The sequence below is a fragment of the Globicephala melas genome, chromosome 8 (assembly GCF_963455315.2).
Source record: "Globicephala melas chromosome 8, mGloMel1.2, whole genome shotgun sequence".
Lineage (NCBI taxonomy): Eukaryota > Metazoa > Chordata > Mammalia > Artiodactyla > Delphinidae > Globicephala > Globicephala melas.
This window is the reverse complement of record NC_083321.1, coordinates 44,146,078-44,165,008: the sequence shown is the minus strand read 5'-3', so window position 1 is coordinate 44,165,008 and position 18,931 is coordinate 44,146,078. Positions and strand designations below refer to the sequence as shown.

The 18,931-nt window shown below is 51.7% G+C and overlaps 1 protein-coding gene across 2 annotated transcripts in view; it reads right to left on the bottom strand.

Moving 5' to 3' along the window:
* Positions 1–11,759: 11,759 nt before the first annotated feature.
* The window catches only part of GALNT18 (polypeptide N-acetylgalactosaminyltransferase 18), a 355,688-nt gene continuing 348,516 nt past the window's right edge, over positions 11,760–18,931 (bottom strand). For both annotated transcript variants that reach the window (XM_030831400.2, XM_030831402.2), the window contains one exon: positions 11,760–12,175. In XM_030831400.2, coding sequence (XP_030687260.1) covers positions 12,029–12,175 — 147 coding nt within the window. In that variant the 3' untranslated portion in view covers positions 11,760–12,028. The remainder of the gene's footprint in view (positions 12,176–18,931) is intronic.

The window sequence follows — 18,931 nt, the reverse complement described above, 5'->3', positions numbered from 1 at the left end:
CTGTACATCATGTCATGTTTTCAAACACATTTTTCTGTGTCGACAATTTCACTTATTCTGCGATAGTGCCTGATTCAAGAGCCATAATTCCTGCCGATAAGACTGGAGCCATGTCATTTGGATTCCCAAGTTGGGTTTGCGGATTGCAGCTAAACAGCCATCTCTTCATTTAGGGGAGCTGCAATTGGAAGATGCACCATCTGCGCGGCCATGGTGACAGATGAGAAACCCCAGGTCTGGCAGGGTCTCCCCGAAGCAGAGCTGGCTATGCACCTGGCAGGCCCTGTCCATTCTTAATGATGTGTGGCCTTCTGCTTTGGAGACTGGTGGGTGCCTGAGGCAGCTCGTGTGCTGAGAGGGCAGAGAGAGTCCAAGATTGGAGGGTCATGTCTAGTACCAAGGACAGCTGCCTCCAAGGCTCCTCAAGCCGTAGTTTACAAGGACCAGCAAAGTGCAGAGACCCTCAGATGCCATGAAACCCAAGCTGACCTCCCAGGGCCCTTGGATGTCTACGTGAGGCAAGGCACCTGCAGGTAGAGGGAGCCTGGTTGAGTCAGGCTTCGTGAGGTCTCAAGAGGAGACATGCACGGACAAGATGCAGTGATGGGGGTTATTACAGGTGTACAGGGAGTGTGGAGTAGCTCAGATATCTCCTCAACTGACATACACATTCCCTGTGTCTGGAGTTTCTGGGATTGGACCAAGATGCCAGATTCTTAGAGAACCCGCAGTTCAGTATCTAGGCCTGAGGATCTGTTTTTTTTTGGTGATAGGATGTTGAATGGGACTTCATCTGTTTTCTTGGAATTGGAAGTAAAACCCAAAGTTGAAATCAATAGGTGCTATGTGTTCCCACGTTTCCAGACGAGACCACCTGATGCCTCCCCGTGAGGGCACCATTCACACACTACTGGGCTACAAAAGCAGGAGGTAAGTGGTCTTTGAGGCTGTGAAGGGTTAACACAGGGGCAGAGTGCTGCAGCTTCCCCTTTCCCTTGTCTGGGGGGTGGCCGGGGACAAGGGGTGGTCTATACACTCCCCCCAGCCCAGTAAATGGGACTCCGAAGAAGTGGCAGGGTCCTAGAAAAAGGGCGACTGCCATCTCACCCCGAGCATTTAGTTCTTCCTGAAATGGCAATTCTCAGCATGTCACAGAGACACTGGTTAACTCAGTAGGGTAACGGATGGGGTGTATGAGCTCAAAGTTATGGTTAAAATTTTATGAAGATCATTAGCTTTGTATGAGCAAACCACAGCTGTTATTGGTGTATTTTGATGAGTAATACATATACATACACACACATACATACACACACAAATACACACACACACTTTTTTCTTTATTATTTTTTTTAAGTACATTTATTTATTTATTTTTGGCTGCGTTGGGTCTTCGTTGCTGCACGCAGGCTTTTTCTAGCTGTGGTGAGCGGGGGCTACTCTTCGTTGCGGTGCGCGGCCTTCTCACTGTGGTGGCTTCTCTTGTTGCAGAGCACGGGCTCTAGGCATGCGGACTGCGGTAGTTGCGGCACGCAGGCTCAGTAGTTGTGGCGCACAGACTTAGTTGCTCTGCGGCATGTGGGATCTTCCCGGACCAGGGATCGAACCCGTGTCCCCTGCATTGTCAGGAGGATTCTTAACCACTGCGCCACCAGGGAAGCCCCCATACATTTTTTCTTTAGATGATTAACCCCTGAGGCAGAACCTGTATTTTATTCTCCCCGCGCAACCCCCTTAGCCTGCTTGTGTTGAATGCTTAGAAACAATGTCTCAAAGAGACTCAGCAAACCAGCTCTAACTGACCTTCCAGTGGCTCAAAGTGACAGAGGTTCCTGTGCTCTATTGCAAAGCAGGAGGGAGCGCCCCTCTTCTTCCTGTGCTGAGCCGTGTTAGCAGCCAACCTCAAGAGAGCACGCGGTGGAATAGAAACTTCTGGCCTCACTTCAAGGCTCCACTGTTCCATCCCAGCCACCCTTCCACAGGGCGTGCACCTGTGCTTCCGGGAGAGCTGAACCGGGGGACACTTCTGACTGGCAGACACCAGGCTGTCCTCAGAATGGCCCCGTGGCCTGCTGACTAAGGTTTGTTTTCTTTCTCTTTTAATTTTTATTGAGTTATAATTTACATACCATACAATTCACTTGCTTTACTTGCACAGTTCAATGACTTTCGGTATATTTACAGAGTTGTGTAACTATCACCACAGGCATAGGTTTGGCCGTGCGGCATGTGGGATCTTAGTTCCCCGACCAGGGATGGTACCTGGGCCCTCTGCAGTGGAAGTGTGGAGTCTTAACCTCTGGACCGCCAGGGAAGTCCCAGGCTTTCTTACTGAATCCTAGGTGTTGGGACTCCTCTTCCCTTAGGATTAGTTTTCTGCCAGGAATCTCCTCAGTATTTCATGTAAACAGCCTTCTGCGTGCCTGGCCCCCCAATCCAATAGATGGAACCTTAGGAATAATAGCAGTTAATGTTTACTGACTACTTACTACATTCGAGGTACTGTGTTAAGCACTTTACATGCTTTAATTGATTGAATTCTCAAAATAACCTTGTTAGTCAAGATTCTCTGGATTGCAAGTCACAGAAACTCCAACTGAAACCAGCTTAAACATTACAGGCAATGTATTGACTTATGTAACTGAAAACGCCAATCAAAAGCACATGCCAAAATTAAACAAAACAGTGACATGGTACCTCTGGATGGATCTTGGATACTTTTTCTTTTCCTTTTTCAGTTGTAAAATTTGTATTTGTTTATACTAGACATTGATTATTTTATAATCAGAGAAACTTTATTTAAAAGTGTCTTAGGGCTTCCCTGGTGGCGCTGTGGTTGAGAGTCCGCCTGCCGATGCAGGGGACACGGGTTCGTGCCCCGGTCCGGGAAGATCCCACATGCCGCAGAGCGGCTGGGCCCGTGAGCCATGGCCACTGAGCCTGCGCATCCGGAGCCTGTTGCTCCGCAACGGGAGAGGCCCGCGTACCGCAAAGACAAAAACAAACAAAAAACAAAAAACAAGGGTCTTATATAGTATTCTCCTGCATTGTTTTGTATATTATACTCAACTGGGACTCTTGTTTTCTGGACTGTGATCTCCTCAAGGGCAGAGACTTCTTCTTACGTGTCTTTGTAGCCTTGTCCTTGCCTTTTAAATTTGTGCTCAGGGATATGTGTAAAGTGGATTGAATTCACGTGTCTCATAGGGAAGCTTTTTGCTGTTTCGATTCTTCCAGAAGGCAGATGATAAAAAGAAAGTAGTTTACACTTGATCCAACACATGATTTCTCAGGACAAACCACGTAACTTCAAATTGGAGTTAATAATCCCAGGTTACTGTGAAGCTCAAATGAGTTAGAGCCCCGTGTGAGCTATAAAACTGTGCACCTAGCAGTTGGTAGCGACTTGGGTTTATGGAGCCTTCTCCTTCCGAAGCCTCTATCCAAGGTGAGTCATGTCTATTTCTAAATTTTCTAAGAACCATCATTATCTCTTGATGAAAAGAAATGGTGGGAGAGAGAGAGAAGCTGAGAACATCAATTTAGGACACATGATTAATCCCCTGCCGTGAGCACACCCCACACCCACATATCCTACTGTCAGATTGTCAGATTCTCCTGACATCATTCTGGAGAGCTTGAAGGGCCGTCAAGCTCAGGTTTAAGACTGAGTTCAGATCTTGCTTCCCAAATGGGTCCTCATGATGTGTTCTCATCCCAGGGAGTGGCGCCTCTTCTGCCCTCAACTCCTCTCTTCCTCACGTTCCATATTCAAGCCACTGCTGTTATCCGTCTACTTTACCTGTTCCATGCCTCTGGAACTTCTTCTTCTCTCCATCTTCACTGCCATGACCCTGGTCCAAGCTACCGTCATCCCTACCTCCTCCTTGATCTACCTGGGGAAGGGTTTGCCTCCCTCTAACCAAACACAACTCTGATCATGTCACCTCCCCGCTTAAAACTTTTCAGTGGCTTCCCTCACCCTGAGGATAAAGGCTCCATCCTTAGCAAAGCTTATGAAGGCCTTCATGGTAGGGTACCACCTACTCCACCCTCATATTTTGCCTTTCATTCTTTCTGCCTCTCCTACATGAGCTGTCTACAGGCCCCCTTGCCTGCCTCTCCAGGTACTCGTCCCCAGGATGGAAGGACATGCCTCTATCTTCCAGTTAACGCTTCTCAACACAGCTCAGCTCAGATGTCACTTCCTCAGCATCTGTCTCTCATTTCGCTGACTAGTTTCATCTGCCTTTTATAGTGTCAGAATTCTATGTGTCTCTTTCTTAGTACTTACTACAGTTCGATTTTACATTATTTGTTTAATTATGTGATTAATATGTCTTTTCAACTCGTCTGTAAGCTCTGTGACTGTGTCTCTTTTCATTCACTGTTGTGTCCCCAGCACACAGCACCCAGCAGACGATTGATACATAGGTGCTGAATAAATACACACATGCATGTCAGGTACTGTGCCAGGAGTGAGGGATACAAAGACAGATCAAGTGCTGCTGCTGCAAGGTTCTCTTAGCCTAGTAGGAGGGACAGAGCAGGTAGATTGATGATTTCAAGGGATCTGTGGAGACCCTCCGAAGAATTGTTTGATGGGGATAAAATGCACATAGAAAGGAATATAAACAGGCCCAGTCACACCAATGTCAAAAAAAATAACTTGTATACACACACACACAGAGCATATCATAGCTATACGAAAAATAACAACACTGCTCCTGGAGTCTGAAGACCTAGATATGAATCTGAACTTTTTCTCTTTCACTTAATAGCTCTGAGACCTTGTGCAAGTTATTGATGCCATCTGAACCTCTTCCTTTCCTCATCTGTAAAATGGGTGCTTAATATTGACCTCATGGACTACTCTGAGACTTAACTAGATGTATGTCAAAGTGTGTAGAATGTAAATGCACCTCATGAATGTTTGATTGTTGAATTTCTTTTACTTCTGATCACATTGAACCCTGATGATCTACCATCCCACCTAAGACAATTTTTCAGATGGTGAGTGCCCCGCAGGAGACACCTGGCCTTCTGTCCTTTTGCTCTGTGCCTGCACAGAGGGATCTAGAAAACATAGCCAGCTGAGTACATGACTCTGCAAACACTTGTGACCCCTGGAGAGGAGGTGAAGGTCTTTTTGAGTTTGCCCATTCGGTGGAGTTTGGACACCCTGTTCTTGTTTTCCCCAGTTTGGCCAATCTACCCAAGTTTGAAGCAGAGGAAAGAAGTTTCTTCCCCGCCTCTGCCCTTGTCCTTCCTGGTGGTTTTCCTTGAACCATTAATCACCAAGCTACATTCTGAGCCTCCCTGACCGTGGTTCCCGCATGTGCGCACTAGGCCTCCAGGGCCACGGGTCCTGAGCTCCAAGCATCCCGCCCTCTGCTCACCCTTCCCCTCGGCCCAGCTTTCCCCAGGGCCCCACCTGCCTATGCTGCTGTTAACACGGAAGGACAAATGCGGTCCTATATTTCAGAGCCATCTGGCAGGTATGATTAATTTTGGAAATGAGCAACGTGAAGATTCATCACAAACTTTCAGGTATGAGAGGCCATAAACAGCACCAGAGCATGGAGCACTATTTATTTATTAAAACAGTAAGTTGAAGGGAAATGGGCTATTTATTTTGCACGATGTCTTCCATAGAAGTAATTGGCTCATTAATCACACTCTTACCGTGGTCACGTTTGGAAGGTCAGGCTCACAGGGAAATGAAATGGGGTGGTGTTTATAGCCCTGGCAGCGTGTGGAGCCCCATGAGGCTGTCTCCTGAGGGCCCTGGTATCACACGAAGGCAGGTAGCTGGGAGGTGGTATGGCAGAGTGGTTAGGGCCACAGACTGGCAACAGGGGGCCTGGGTTCAAATTCTGGCTACTGCATTTGCTAGCTGTATGACCTTGAGCAAGCTGTTTAACCTCTATGCCTCGGTTTCTTCACCTACAAGGTGATGCTGGGAATGGTGCCTACCTTGTAGGGTACCGTGAGTTTAAGCGCTTTGGCAAAGCACTACTGCAGGTAGGTCAGGCTTGGGGCAGCTATGGGTGTTAGCTGTATTTGCTCCTTTGGTCCAGGCAGAGCCTCAGGGTGGGGTACTCTGGAATGAGTGGAGCTTGGAGCATAAGGTTACTGTGGGGTTCCCACAGCCCCAAGGGAAGCAGAATCGTGTAGGTGAGGCTAAGAGGACAGGCTCTGCAGTCAGCCTCCTTGGGTTCAAATCTAGCCTCTGTCTCTTGCTAGTTATATGTCCTTACAGAATGATTTGACCTCTCTGTGCCTCAGTTTTCTTAACTTTAAAATGGGCATGATAACAGTGCTGCTTGATTGGGTTATAACGGATAGGAAATGAGAAAATAAATGGGAAGTACTTACCTCAGTGCCTGGCCATAGAAGTAATCAAGTTTTTTTGTTATTATAGTCATTTTTAGGACTTCCTTGCCTGTGATTTTCCCCCAGACACTGAGCATGGTCCATGGGAGCACAGCAGGTGAGACACGCACTGAGCTTCAGCCCCCTTCCCTGGCAGGGATGGGGAGGTGGTCAGACCCCCGAGCGGGGAGGGCTGAGGAAGTGTGCCCACAGCAAAGGCTGGTGCCACAGTGCAGCTGGAGGGTCCATGCGGTTTGGGCAGGTGACGGAATGACCAGGGATTTGGGTTTCTGAGGCAGGGCATGGCACTGGTGAGTAGGTGGTCTCTGGGCACTAGCACCCCAGACAATGAGGGCCTCCAGAGCACCAACCCAGTGGGCTGGGGTTCACGGAGAGACTCAGTCCCAGCTGGGAGTGGGACTTCTGGAGCAGCACAGGGGCGTGGGGGGTGGAAAGGCAGGATGGAAAGGTTAAATATGTAACACACGTGCACGCTTCCCCTCTCTCCGGTCCTCCACCCTGGTGCTCTCGCTTATGGAAGCCAGAGCCTCAGAATCTTTCCTAACACATCACTTCAGGCAGCCATGACAACCAGACGCACTCCCATGGACCGGATCTGTTTGCTAGCCCAGCACTACGAGGTCAAAGGCCCATGTAGGCTCTTGCAGCACATTGATTGAGACCTACTCCAGGCCCCCACACGCTGGTAGGAGGGACTGAGGCTACGGGAGGAGGCCTGAGTCTTGATGACCCTAGAGGAATGGACAGGAGGAACCAAGGCTGATGACATCCTCCAGGGACTCCAGCCGCGAGTGAGGAGCCCTCTCTCCTTCTCCTCTCTCTCTCACATCGATGAAAGGAATCATGAAGTGGGAAAGCACGAGGTATGGTTCATTTCAGCGAGGAGGCACTCAGAGACCGGGGCGCGGGGGGGGGGGGTCCCTTCCTTTGGCCGAGGATATTGTAGGGGAGCCCACTTCCGTGGCTGCAGTCAGCGAGCTTGGGAAGCGTCCCTCCCTCTGTACGAGTGGGAACTTCTGGTCCTGCTGTCTTGGGGTGCTTCACCCCCCCCGGCGCACACCGCTGAAGAGCTGCCGTTGCCCTCCTTAAACTCTCTTCAGTTAGCCCCACCCCCACCGCACTTACCTGAGGGCGCCATCTGTTTCCTGACGAGGTCCTGGCTCACACGGAGTACAGAAGTGTCTTTTTGCCCTAGTAGGAGAAGGGGTCAGGTTATACCAGGGCTATTTCCATGGCCAGGAAGTGCAGATGGACCAGGTACGAGGAGATCATCTTAGGGGACCAGAAAGTATTGGGGAAAATAACCTCCATGCCTCTCCTTGCTTTGGGGATCACTTCCTTAGAGTGGCCCTTTAGTAGTTCAATCCCTTTTGGAAATCCTGGTGCGCCTCACCAAGGAGCCCAGGGATGGGATTTGAGTGCACCCTTCAGACAGAGCACAAAGGGAGCACAGCGCCTCCTAGGGGCTATTGCGAGGGTGGCAGCAGCAGGAGCTGGAAGGTCCCCAAGAAGAGGACGGGGGGGGGGGGTACGGACAGACGGAGTGGGGAGGGGCTGAAAGGGGACCAGAATTTAGGCCACTGTTCCCTCCCTCACCAGGAGCAGCTCCTCCTGGGAGAAGGTTCTGTGCCATGGGCCGGATTCTGGATATTGCCCACAAAAATGCTGTCAGAAGCAGGATCTGCTGTATGATTTGCTGGGTCTGGTACAAAAAAATACAGAAGCCCTTGTTCAGAAATCATGAGGAATTTCAAGACAACGACACCAGAGCATTAAACTAAACTCGGGTTGGAGGTGGAGGGGGAAACTCTGAACTCGGGGTCCCATGCCATACCCTCATGAAGCTGCCACTGGCCACAGGTTCTCCCTGTGGGGACCATGGGTGGGCCCCTGCCCTGGAAAGCGACAGGGAGGCTGAACAGAGAAGAGGCACTGTGGTGGCAGTCTTTCCAGGCTGGCTCCCGGGTGTGGCCACACTGTGTAATTTGAAGAATTATCCACCTTGGGCCTAATGCCTCCCTTTGCCCTTTTCTAGCCCGTCAGTTAGCAAAGCACCAAGGAAAGACACGGTTCCTGTCTGTGGATGGAGAGAGATGGGCCGAGGCCAGAGCCGGGCGGCAGGACTGGGTGCCTCGTGGGATCAGGAGCTAAGGTACACCCACCACGTTCCCCTCCCTCCTCTTGGGCGCTGAAGGCGGGAGAAGGAACACGGCTGAGCACACAGTTTTGGGTGTCTGTGTCCCATGTTTTTTTCCTGGTTTAGACTGTCATGATCATGAAGAAAGCAAACAGGTATAGACTCTTAAGGCCATATAATCTCTGTCTTGCCTCAGAACTCCCTTGGATCTCTTGCCTGTAATTGGAAAGAAATGGTGAGACAAAAAGGGCTCTGATTTCCAATAGCCTCTGCTTCACAAGGATCATATTAAATAACATTAAATGATGGCAGCCTTGTTCCTATAAAACAGACTTTTGGAGAGTGGGCAGAAATAACTTTCCTCTTTGGGGTCAGTGCATATGCATGTGAGTGTGTGTGTGTGTGTGTGTGTGTGTGTGTGTGACGTACTGCACGCGTGTGCACACAGGTGGGGGTGTGTGCGGGGCTATGTAAGCCTGTGCCTGTCTGTACACAGAAGGTGCAAACGCATGCCCATTTTTTGCTTGTGTACACAGCAGTGGTAGGGATTGTGAGTGCGTTCACACACGCGTGAGGCTCTGTGCATGAGCAGATTCTGGTGTCTAAAATCTTTACATCCTGCTTCGGTCAGTCTTGTTTGTTGTAAAGAGCAGGGGAAGGAACCAGCAGCACGTGTGCAGGTTGGGTCTGGGGTGAGGGGGGCTGTCTGTTGTCTCCATCTGTGTCATGGCCACATTAGAGCTCCTGCATGGTGGGTCCACTGCCTCTGCTCACCAGCACCTTTTTCTCCTCTTCTCGCCCTGGTTTCCCCCTCTTGACCTCAGCGCACACAGACCCTGGCTTGTTGGCCCTCCGGGGCTCATCTCTATGTACGGCAATGGCTCCTGGCCTTCTTCACCAGCTGGCTGATCCTTTCCATGTGCCATGGTGCCAGTTTGCAGGCAGAATGTAGTTGGCCCAGCTCAGCTTCTTGTGTTGTCATCAATTGCTGACCAGCCTCTGGACATCTGCCCTCGGGTCAGGTTGGATCGGCTATGGAGGGGGTAAGCATGATCAGGGTATAAGAGGGGTCACTGCTGGGGCTGGGGCTGGGACAGTTTTCCTTAAGGATGTGGACACACAGGGCCATGATGAACATCCCAGGTCCTTATGCAGAGTCCCCGTCACCAGCTCAGGGCCCACCCCTCTTCCAGCGGAGGCTGGGACAGCTGGGACTGCCCCACAGGCGGGACTTGCCGGGCAAGGTGGGCGTGAGTGGAGGCAGCCTTTTGGGACCTGGGGTCTGCTCATCTCCCTCCTCTGCTCTCCTCTTATGGGTTGAGTTGTGCCCCCCCACACACACTCATATGTTGAAGTCCTGACCTCCCGTACCTCACAATGTGACCTTGTTTGGAGATGGGGTCTTTACAGAGGTCCTGAAGCTAAAATGAGGTCATTAGGATGGGCCCTAATCCAATATGACTGGTATCCTTATAAGAAGGAGAAATTTGGAAACAAGACACACACAGAGGAAAGAGGATGGGAAGAGACACGGAGAGAAAACAGTTATTTACCAGGCAAGGAGAGAAGCCTGGCACACGACCTTCCCTCACAGCCCTCAGGGGAACCAACCTTACCAACACCTTGATCTTGGACTTCTGGGCTCCAGGACTGTGAGACAACACACTTCTGTTGTTTAAGTCACCCAGTCTATGGTCCTTTGTTGTCAGAGCTCTAGCAAACTAATATCACCCCCAAGAAAAACTTCTTGGAAAGAAGGAAAGAAGCCACAGGACACCAACATCCCTAGGGGGTGGACTGGGGCTATAGACGTCCAGTGGGAGGGACAGCCGGGAAGCCAGGCCTCCTTGCACCCATGCCCCCCACCCCCCGCGTCTAAGGCCCCTGACCCGGGTTATTCTGACACTTGGCCTCTGGACTCAGCACAGGAGGAAGCTCTGAGGCTGGTGCCTGAGCTCGGCGTTTACCATCTCTGATGAGACCCACTGAAGGCTTTCAGTCAGAAAAAATCTGATGATGTTCGCATCTGAGAAAGACCCCTTGAGAACTGTAGTGAGGAGGACAGGTGAGGTGGGAGAGGGGAGACGGGAGGTGGGGAGGCAGGTCCTTGTGAGCAATGAAGAGGCCTGGGGAGGGGATTCCAGAGCTGTTTAGGGGGTATCACTGTCATGATGTACTGACAAGATATGGGGGTGAGGGGTGGGGGTGGTTAGAGACGAGAGGAGGACTCTGGCCTGAGCACCTGCAGGCGGGTGGTGCTGGTCACCAGGGTGGGCCTGGGAGGATGAGATACAGGTCTGTTCTCTGCACATCAGATCAGCACTGTCCAAAGGACAGCGACCCAGCTGCCCGGGGCCCGTCAGCAGAGGGAGACTGGGCCTGGGGCGCAGAGGAGAGGTCCGGGCAGAGACGTAGGTTTTGAGTATCACTGTCCAAGTGGCACTGTGTCATGGCTGGGGGCCCTTGTACAGGAGGACTGGGTGTGAGCTGCTTCTCCCAGGAGCAGGACTAGAGACTAGTGTTCAGGAGGTGATTGGGTCGAGCCCTGAGAGGGAGGGGGGGGCGATGACACGGGGAGGGAGGAAAGACACAGGGAGAAGACAGCCATCTACAAGCCAAGGAACGCCTGAGGCTACTAGAAGCTCAGCTCGGGGAGAGGCCTGTAACCGATTCTCCCTTACAGCTCTCAGAAGGAGCCGACCCAGCTGACTCCCTGATTTTGGACTCCTAGCCTCCAGAACTGTGAGACGACTGTTGTTTAAGCCACCCAGTTTGCGGCACTTTGTTGCCCCAGGAAACTAATGCACCGTGATTCATGGAGGAAGAGAACGGTCTTAGAAACTGGATGGGGCAGTTGTTGTAGGCAAGTGTCTGAAGCCCAGCAGGTGACGCTCCAGTGGCCAACGAGCCGTCCTGGTTTCTCGGGATGGAGGACTGAGGCCGTCTTCCGGAGGCGGTAAGTGCTGCGCAGAGGCAGAGGGAACCTCCTCTCTGGAGGTGGCCCTGAGGTCGAGGCACCCTTCTCGCTGCCCTGGGCCTCCTAGAGAAAGCCGGCAGCTTGCACAACGAGCTCTCACTGTCTGCAGGGGCTTAAAGCCTCCTTTCTCAGGGATGTAGAGTAGGGAGAGCACACTGGGACACATCTTGGGCTACAAGCACTCCAAGTTCAGAGGAGCCAGGCCTGAATCTCCACCGAGCACCAAATAACTGCAAAATCCCTTTTCTTAACCAATAGTATTTTATTGTCAGTTATAAATATTTTCCACGTGTCCCCTATTTACAGTTGCAAAATAGTTTATGATATTATACCCTCACCCACCGTTCGGCCTCTTTCTATAAACTCCATGAACATTGACTAGGAAATAAAAAGCTCTCTTGGGGGCCCACCAACCTGGTTCCCCAGACTCCAAACAACCCCACACGGACAGCAGGCAACGTTGCAGCGGGTGCTACACAGTAGCAAAGGGGCGGGGTGTGAGACGACTCCCGGCGGGGTCAGGACGCCAGGCTCCTCAGGACATTGGTGATGCTCCAGTGCTGGCCCGAGCACCTCTGCAGCACCAGTTGGAAGCCAAACTCTGCGCCGCTGTTCTCCTGCAGCTCCAGACAGCGCTTGGACTTGCGGTTCTGGATGGGGCCTCCCTAGGAGCCGGGGCGGAAAGTGGGGTCAGAGGGCATGGGGGAGCCTCAGGCCTACTGGCTGGTGGGGATTACTTGTAGGTGCAGGTGTCTGGGATCCTGGGAGGCTGCGGGAGGTCTGGGGTCAGCTTTCCCACGAAGCCCGAGGATCCCTGTCTCGAAGTGCTGGTCTCCTCCCTGAGACTGAACTTGTGCCTCCGTTTTCTTCACAGGCCCCTAGTTCTTTGCTAGGACAGAGGACAGAGATGCTCCGCCCCTGCTTCCGTCTACCTGGCTGGGGTGTGGCATGCTGGTCCTACAGCTCCCATGCTGCTCCTACAGCTCCCACCCCAGGGGCTGGGGCCTGCTCCCCATAAGCATGGGCTGGGGTCCCGTTCTGAAAAGCCTAGTTCCTTGGGACCACTCCATGACTGGCCTGAATTTGAGCATTGCCAGAGGCCCAGGACCTCCTGGTTTTAGGGTCCTTGCCCCCAGCTGGACCTCTGGAGTCATCAGTGCTGGCCTCAACCAGACCCAGGCTCCTGGATACTACCTTAGGGCACTGGGCTCCCTTAGCCCTGGATGGTCATGGTTTCCCTCCATGCTACTGATGTCCCAGAAGGTTCTGTAGCCATGCATACTCAGTTTATGCTCAAAGCCCCTTGAAAGAAGGGAGGTTCTGCTTCTCAAAGCAGCCCCACAGCAGCAAAGAAGAAACCCCCAATTTTTGCTTTTAGTGAGATCCTTGCAGGCCTTAGACACGAGATCCTTGCAGGCCTTAGACGCTCCGGGGCTACTGGTTGTCCCCTGGGCATCAGCTCAGACTGTGCGTCTCTGAGTTCCACCAGAGATGTGCTGCTCAACTGGGCTTTGGCCTCCCAAGCAGGCAGGTTCGTATAAGTGGGCCCCCTGTAGCTTAGCGGTCCTTGAGTGTACGGCCAAACTCCCCTTCTCCCCAGCATCTGCTCCTCCTGTTTCCCATCTCAGCAACAACCAGGCACTTCCACCGATGCCTCCGCCGTCTCCCCAGCGTCTGATTAGGCACCAAGTCCTGCCAGTTCCGCCTCCCTCGTGCCTTGCGCCTGTCCCCTCATCCCCATCCCATCACACCTGCCCTGATTTGGCCCACTGTCTTCTGTCACCTGCACAACGGCACCAGCCTCCTAGCTGACCCCCCCTTTCCCCTCCAGAAGCAGAACCCTGCAGTCCACCCTCCAGCTGCCCCCCGTGCCCATCCCAGCGAACAGCACTCTGTGAGAGAGGGGGACGCACACCTCCTCTGTAAGAAAGTCATCCCCAGTCGGCCACAGCTGTCCCCATGGCGACCACTGACACCTCAAGAGAACATTGAGACTCAATTCCCACAGCTGCCTGGGAAACTGGCAGCACCTCCCGCCGCTGAGCCCTGCGACCCACCGACCCCATGCCCCAGTGGGTATCCAGCAGAACTGTTTGCACCGGTTGTGAAACAGAATTTGTAAAAGCTCCAACCTGGAAACAACGCACATGGCCATCAACAGTAGAATGGATAAACTTGTGGTTATTCACATAATGGGATACTACTCAGCACTAAAAATGAGCAAACTAGAGCTCTGCTCAGTAAGCAGAAATCCCACAAATACAATGTTAGCCAAAGAAGCGAAAGAGCACATACACGGGTCTACTTACATAAGCTTTCCAAACAGGCAAAGTAAGACCATAGACTTGGAGTCGGGAGTCGGGGTGGGTATCTTGGGCAGGAGGGAGTGGAAAATGACTGACAGGAGGCAAAGGGGTGCTTCTGGGGGGTTGGGAGTGTGCTATTTCCTGACCTGGGTGGTGGGTACATGGGTGTTGGCTTTGTTTTCAATGACTGAGTTATTATTGTTTAAAATTATTTTGGTACGTATGTTTGCATGTTCCTATATGTGTATGGGTTATTCTTCAGCTAAAAAAATTGAAAACAGAAATCCAGCTCCCTCAGAAGGAGTGGCAGAGGGCTCAGCGTATAGATGTGTGCGTCGGGGAGCGGGGGTGCGGTTCCTCATTTCCCATGTGTGCGACACGGCCCGGGGGACCGCAGAGCGCCTCAGAAGCATTCGAGTGAGTAAAGCAGGGCCTCCTGCTGTGCCCCGACCCCCCCAGCACCTCCCCTGAGGAGAACACAAGAGCAGAGACACAGCACAGCAAAGGCAGCTCACCTGGGGCCACAGGTGCAGCCAGAGAGAAGCCTGCAGGCTCAGGCCCAGAGGGCACAGAGGGACGACTGGCCGCTGGGCAAGGGCTCACAAAGGCCCCCATGTTGGAAGAGACACGGGAGGCCGACCCTCTCGTTCTCGCCTACCCGCTGACCGAGCCCTCCTGGCCGAGCACCCTTTCCTGGGCCGCGGCATCTTTAGAGCATTGGCCTTCACTAAAATCCTTGTCTGGGGGGCAACCCGCAAGGGGTTCCAGACTGTGCCCTCGGGTTTCCACATGGGGATCAGATCCTGCCTCTCCACCTCGTCCCTTCCCCTAGGGGAAGGTGAGGCCCATGGCCACCCGGTTCCATGCTCTATCAGGCGAAACATTCCCAGTTCCTTGTGGGACAATCTGGTTTCATTTTTCCATCCTGGTTGCCCTCCTTTGGACAAACTCCAGTTGTTTTTGTGTCACTCAGAACTGACCACCACCTCATCTCCACTGGACGAGAGACTCCTTCAGCGTAGCCAAGGGATCTGCACTTTTGGTGGCCGCATCACGCTCCGGAACCCCGATGGGATGACTGCGGAGGCCAGCTTCAAGTCGTCCCCTCAGAAGCTGTGGTCCTCCTTGGGTCCTCACTCTGTCCCTCAAAGCCTGGACTTTTGAACCCAGAGGCATCCCTTGTGACGCTTGCTCTCAGCAAGGCCAGCCTGTCACTTTGCCAGGCCCAGGTTTCTGTGGCCTGAGCACTCTGCCGCCCACACCCAGGCTGGGCCGTGTCACTGGTGCTTCCTCTGTGGGCCTGGGGCCAGCCGCCCCTGACCCTCCCATACCCCTGGCAGCCTGGTCGTGTGTTCTACCCTACGACGCTGGAGTAGAGTTCAGGCAGGGTGGGAATGCAACCAGCCCAGCTCTCTAACTCACAGGGTCTGCTGGTGATTCTGGTGGTGAGACAGAAAGGGGAGAAGGCTGGATGAGGATGCTTTTCTGGTTGCCAACTGTGTGGCCTGGGGCAAAGCCGCTCTGCCCTCCTGGTTCCATCGTCTCTAGGGCCAGATCGTAATTTCTGCCCTGATGACTGAAGGTTGAGCAGAAGGACTGATGGGCAACCCCTTTACCGCTACAGAACGAATGGCTATGAGGCTATTCACAGTGTCAGGATATCTGGACTCCAGAAAAAGTGCACAACAGGCAGAAAGCGGAGCCAGACCAGGATTCTGACTGCTCGGCGTGGCCTCAAGGCCAGGCCAGGCCTTGCCAACAGCGAGGCTGCTTCAGCGGCCCCGGACCACTGAGGCTTGGAGAAACCTGTCCAAGAAAGGGAGGCCACAGCCCCTCCTTCCCCGCCAGGCACTTGGGCACCGTGCCAAGGCCGAGAGAGAGAGGCGGGGGCAGAGATCTCTGAGAAGTAAAGTGTTCCTTCAGAGACTCAAATAAGGCACTTTCCAAAGATGGCGGAAGAGCAAGACGCAGAGATCGCCTTCCTCCCCACAGATACACCACAAACACATCTACACGTGGAACAACTCCTACAGAACACCTACTGAACGCTGGCAGAAGACCTCAGACCTCCCAAAACGCAAGAAACCCCTCACCTACCTGGGTAGGGCAAAAGAAAAAAGAATAAACAGAGACAAAAGGATAGGGACGGGACCTGCACCAGCGGGAGGGAGCTGTGAAAGAGGAAAGGTTTCCACTCTAGGAAGCCCACTCACGGGCGGAGACTGCGGGTGGCGGAGGGGGGAAGCTTCTGGGGCCGCGGAGGAGAACACAGCAACAGGGGTGCGGAGGGCAAAGCGGGGAGATTCCTGCCCAGAGGATTGGTGCCGACCGTCACTCACAAGCCCGAGAGGCTTGTCTGCTAACCCGCCGGGGAGGGCGGGGCTGGGAGCTGAGGCTCGGGTTTCGGTCGGAGCGCAGGGAGAGGACTGGAGTTGGCGGCGTAAACACAGCCTGCAGAGGGTTAGTGCACCACGACTAGCCGGGAGGGAGTCCAGAGAAAAGTCTGCACCTGCCGAAGAGGCAAGAGACTTTTTCTTCCCTCTTTGTTTCCTGGTGCACGAAGAGAGGGGATTAAGAACGCTGCTTAAAGGAGCTCCAGAGACAGGCACGAGCCGCGGCTAAAAGCACGGACCCCAGAGACAGACATGAGACGCTAAGGCTGCTCCTGCCGCCACCAAGAAGCCTGTGTGGGAGCACAGGTCACTACCCACACCCCACTTCCGGGGAGCCTGTGCAGCCCGCCACTGCCAGAGTTTCGGGATCCAGGGACAACCTCCCTGGGAGAACGCACGGCGCGCCTCAGGCTGGTGCAACGTCATGCTGGCCTCTGCCACCGCAGGCCCGCCCCACACTCCATACCCCTTCCTCCTCCCGGCCTGAGTGAGCCAGAGCCCCCGAATCAGCGGCTCCTTTAACCCCGTCCTGTCTGAGCAAAGAACAGACGCCCTCCGGCAACCTACACGCAGAGGCAGGCCCAAATCCAAAGCTGAGCCCCTGGGAGCTGTGAGAACAAAGAAGAGCAAGGGAAATCTCTCCCAGCAGCCTCAGGAGCAGAGAATTAAATCTCCACAATCAACTTGGTGTACCTGCATCTGTGGAATACATGAATAGACAACGAATCATCCCAAATTGAGGAGGTGGACTTCGAGAGCAAGATCTATGATGTTTTCCCCTTTTCCTCTTTTTGTGAGTGTGTATGTGAATGCTTCTGTGTGAGATCTTGTCTGTATAGCTTTGCTTCCAACATTTGTCCTAAGGTTCTATCCGTCCCTTTTTTTTCTAAATAATTATTTTTTAATTCAATTACTTTATCATACTTTACTTTATTTTATTTTACTGTATCTTCTTTCTGTCTTTTTTCCATCCTTCCCTCCTTCTTTCCTTCCTCCCTCCCTCCCTCCTTTCTTTCCTTCTTTTCTCCTTTCTTTCTTTCTTTCTTTCTTTCTTTCTTTCTTTCTTTCTTTCTTTCTTTCTTTCTTCATACTTCTACTAATTCTCTCTACTTTTTCTCCTTTTTCTTCTGAGCCGTGTGGATGAAAGGCTCTTGGTGCTCCAGCCAGGAGTCAGGGCTCTGCCTCTGAGGTGGGAGAGCCAACTTCAGGACACTGGTCAACAAGAGACCTCCCAGCTCCACATAATATCAAACGGCGAAAATCTCCCAGAGACCTCCATCTTAACACCAGCACCCAGCTTCACTCAATGACCAGCAAGCTACGGTGCTGGACAACCTATGCCAAACAACAGCAAAACAGGAAAACAACCCCATCCATTAGCAGAGAGGCTACCTAAAATAATAATAAGTCCACAGACAACCCAAAACACACCACCAGATGTGGACCTGCCCACTAGAGAGACAAGATCCAGCCTCATCCACCACAACACAGGCACTAGTCCCCTCCACCAGGAAGCCTACACAACCCACTGAACCAACCTTAGCCACTGGGGACAGACACTAAAAACAACAGGAACTACGAACCTGCAGCCTGCAAAAAGGAGAACCCAAACACAGTAAGACAAGCAAAATGAGAAGACAGAAAAACACACAGCAGATGAAGAAGCAAGATAAAAATGCACCACACCTAACAAATGAAGAGGAAATAGGCAGTCTACCTGAAAAAGAATTCAGAATAATGATAGTAAGGATGATCCAAAATCTTGGAAATGGAATGGACAAAATGCAAGAAACATTTAACAAGGACCTAAAAGAAATAAAGATGAAACAAGCAATGATGAACAACACAATAAATGAAATTAAAAGTACTCTAGATGGGATCAATAGCAGAATAACTGAGGCAGAAGAACGGATAAGTGACCTGGAAGATAAAATAGTGGAAATAACTACTGGAGAGCAGACTAAAGCAAAAAGAATGAAAAGAACTGAGGACACAGAGACCTCTGGGACAACATTAAACACACAAACATTCGAATTATAGGGGTTCCAGAAGAAGAAGAGAAAAAGAAAGGGACTGAGAAAATATTTGAAGAGATTTATAGTTGGAAACTTCCCTAATATGGGAAAGGAAATAGTTAATCAAGTCCAGGAAGCACAGAGAGTCCCATACAGGATAAATCCAAGGAGAAATACACCAAGACACATATTAATCAAACTGTCAAAAATTAAATACAAAGAAAACATATTAAAAGCAGCAAGGGAAAAATAACACACAAGGGAATCCCCATAAGGTTAACAGCTGATCTTTCAGCAGAAACTCTGCAAGCCAGAAGGGAGTGGCAGGACACATTGAAAGTGATGAAGGAGAAAAACCTGCAACCAAGATTACTCTACCCACCAAGGATCTCATTCAAATTTGATGGAGAAATTAAAACCTTTACAGACAAGCAAAAGCTGAGAGAGTTCAGCACCACCAAACCAGCTCTACAACAACTGCTAAAGGAACTTCTCTAGGCAAGAAACACAAGAGAAGGAAAAGACCTACAATAACGAACCCAAAACAATTAAGAAAATGGGGATAGGAACATACATATCGATAATTACCTTAAATGTAAATGGACTAAATGCTCCCACCAAAAGACACAGATTGGCTAAATGGATACAAAAACAAGACCCTTATATATGCTGTCTACAAGAGACCCACTTCAGACGTAGAGACACAT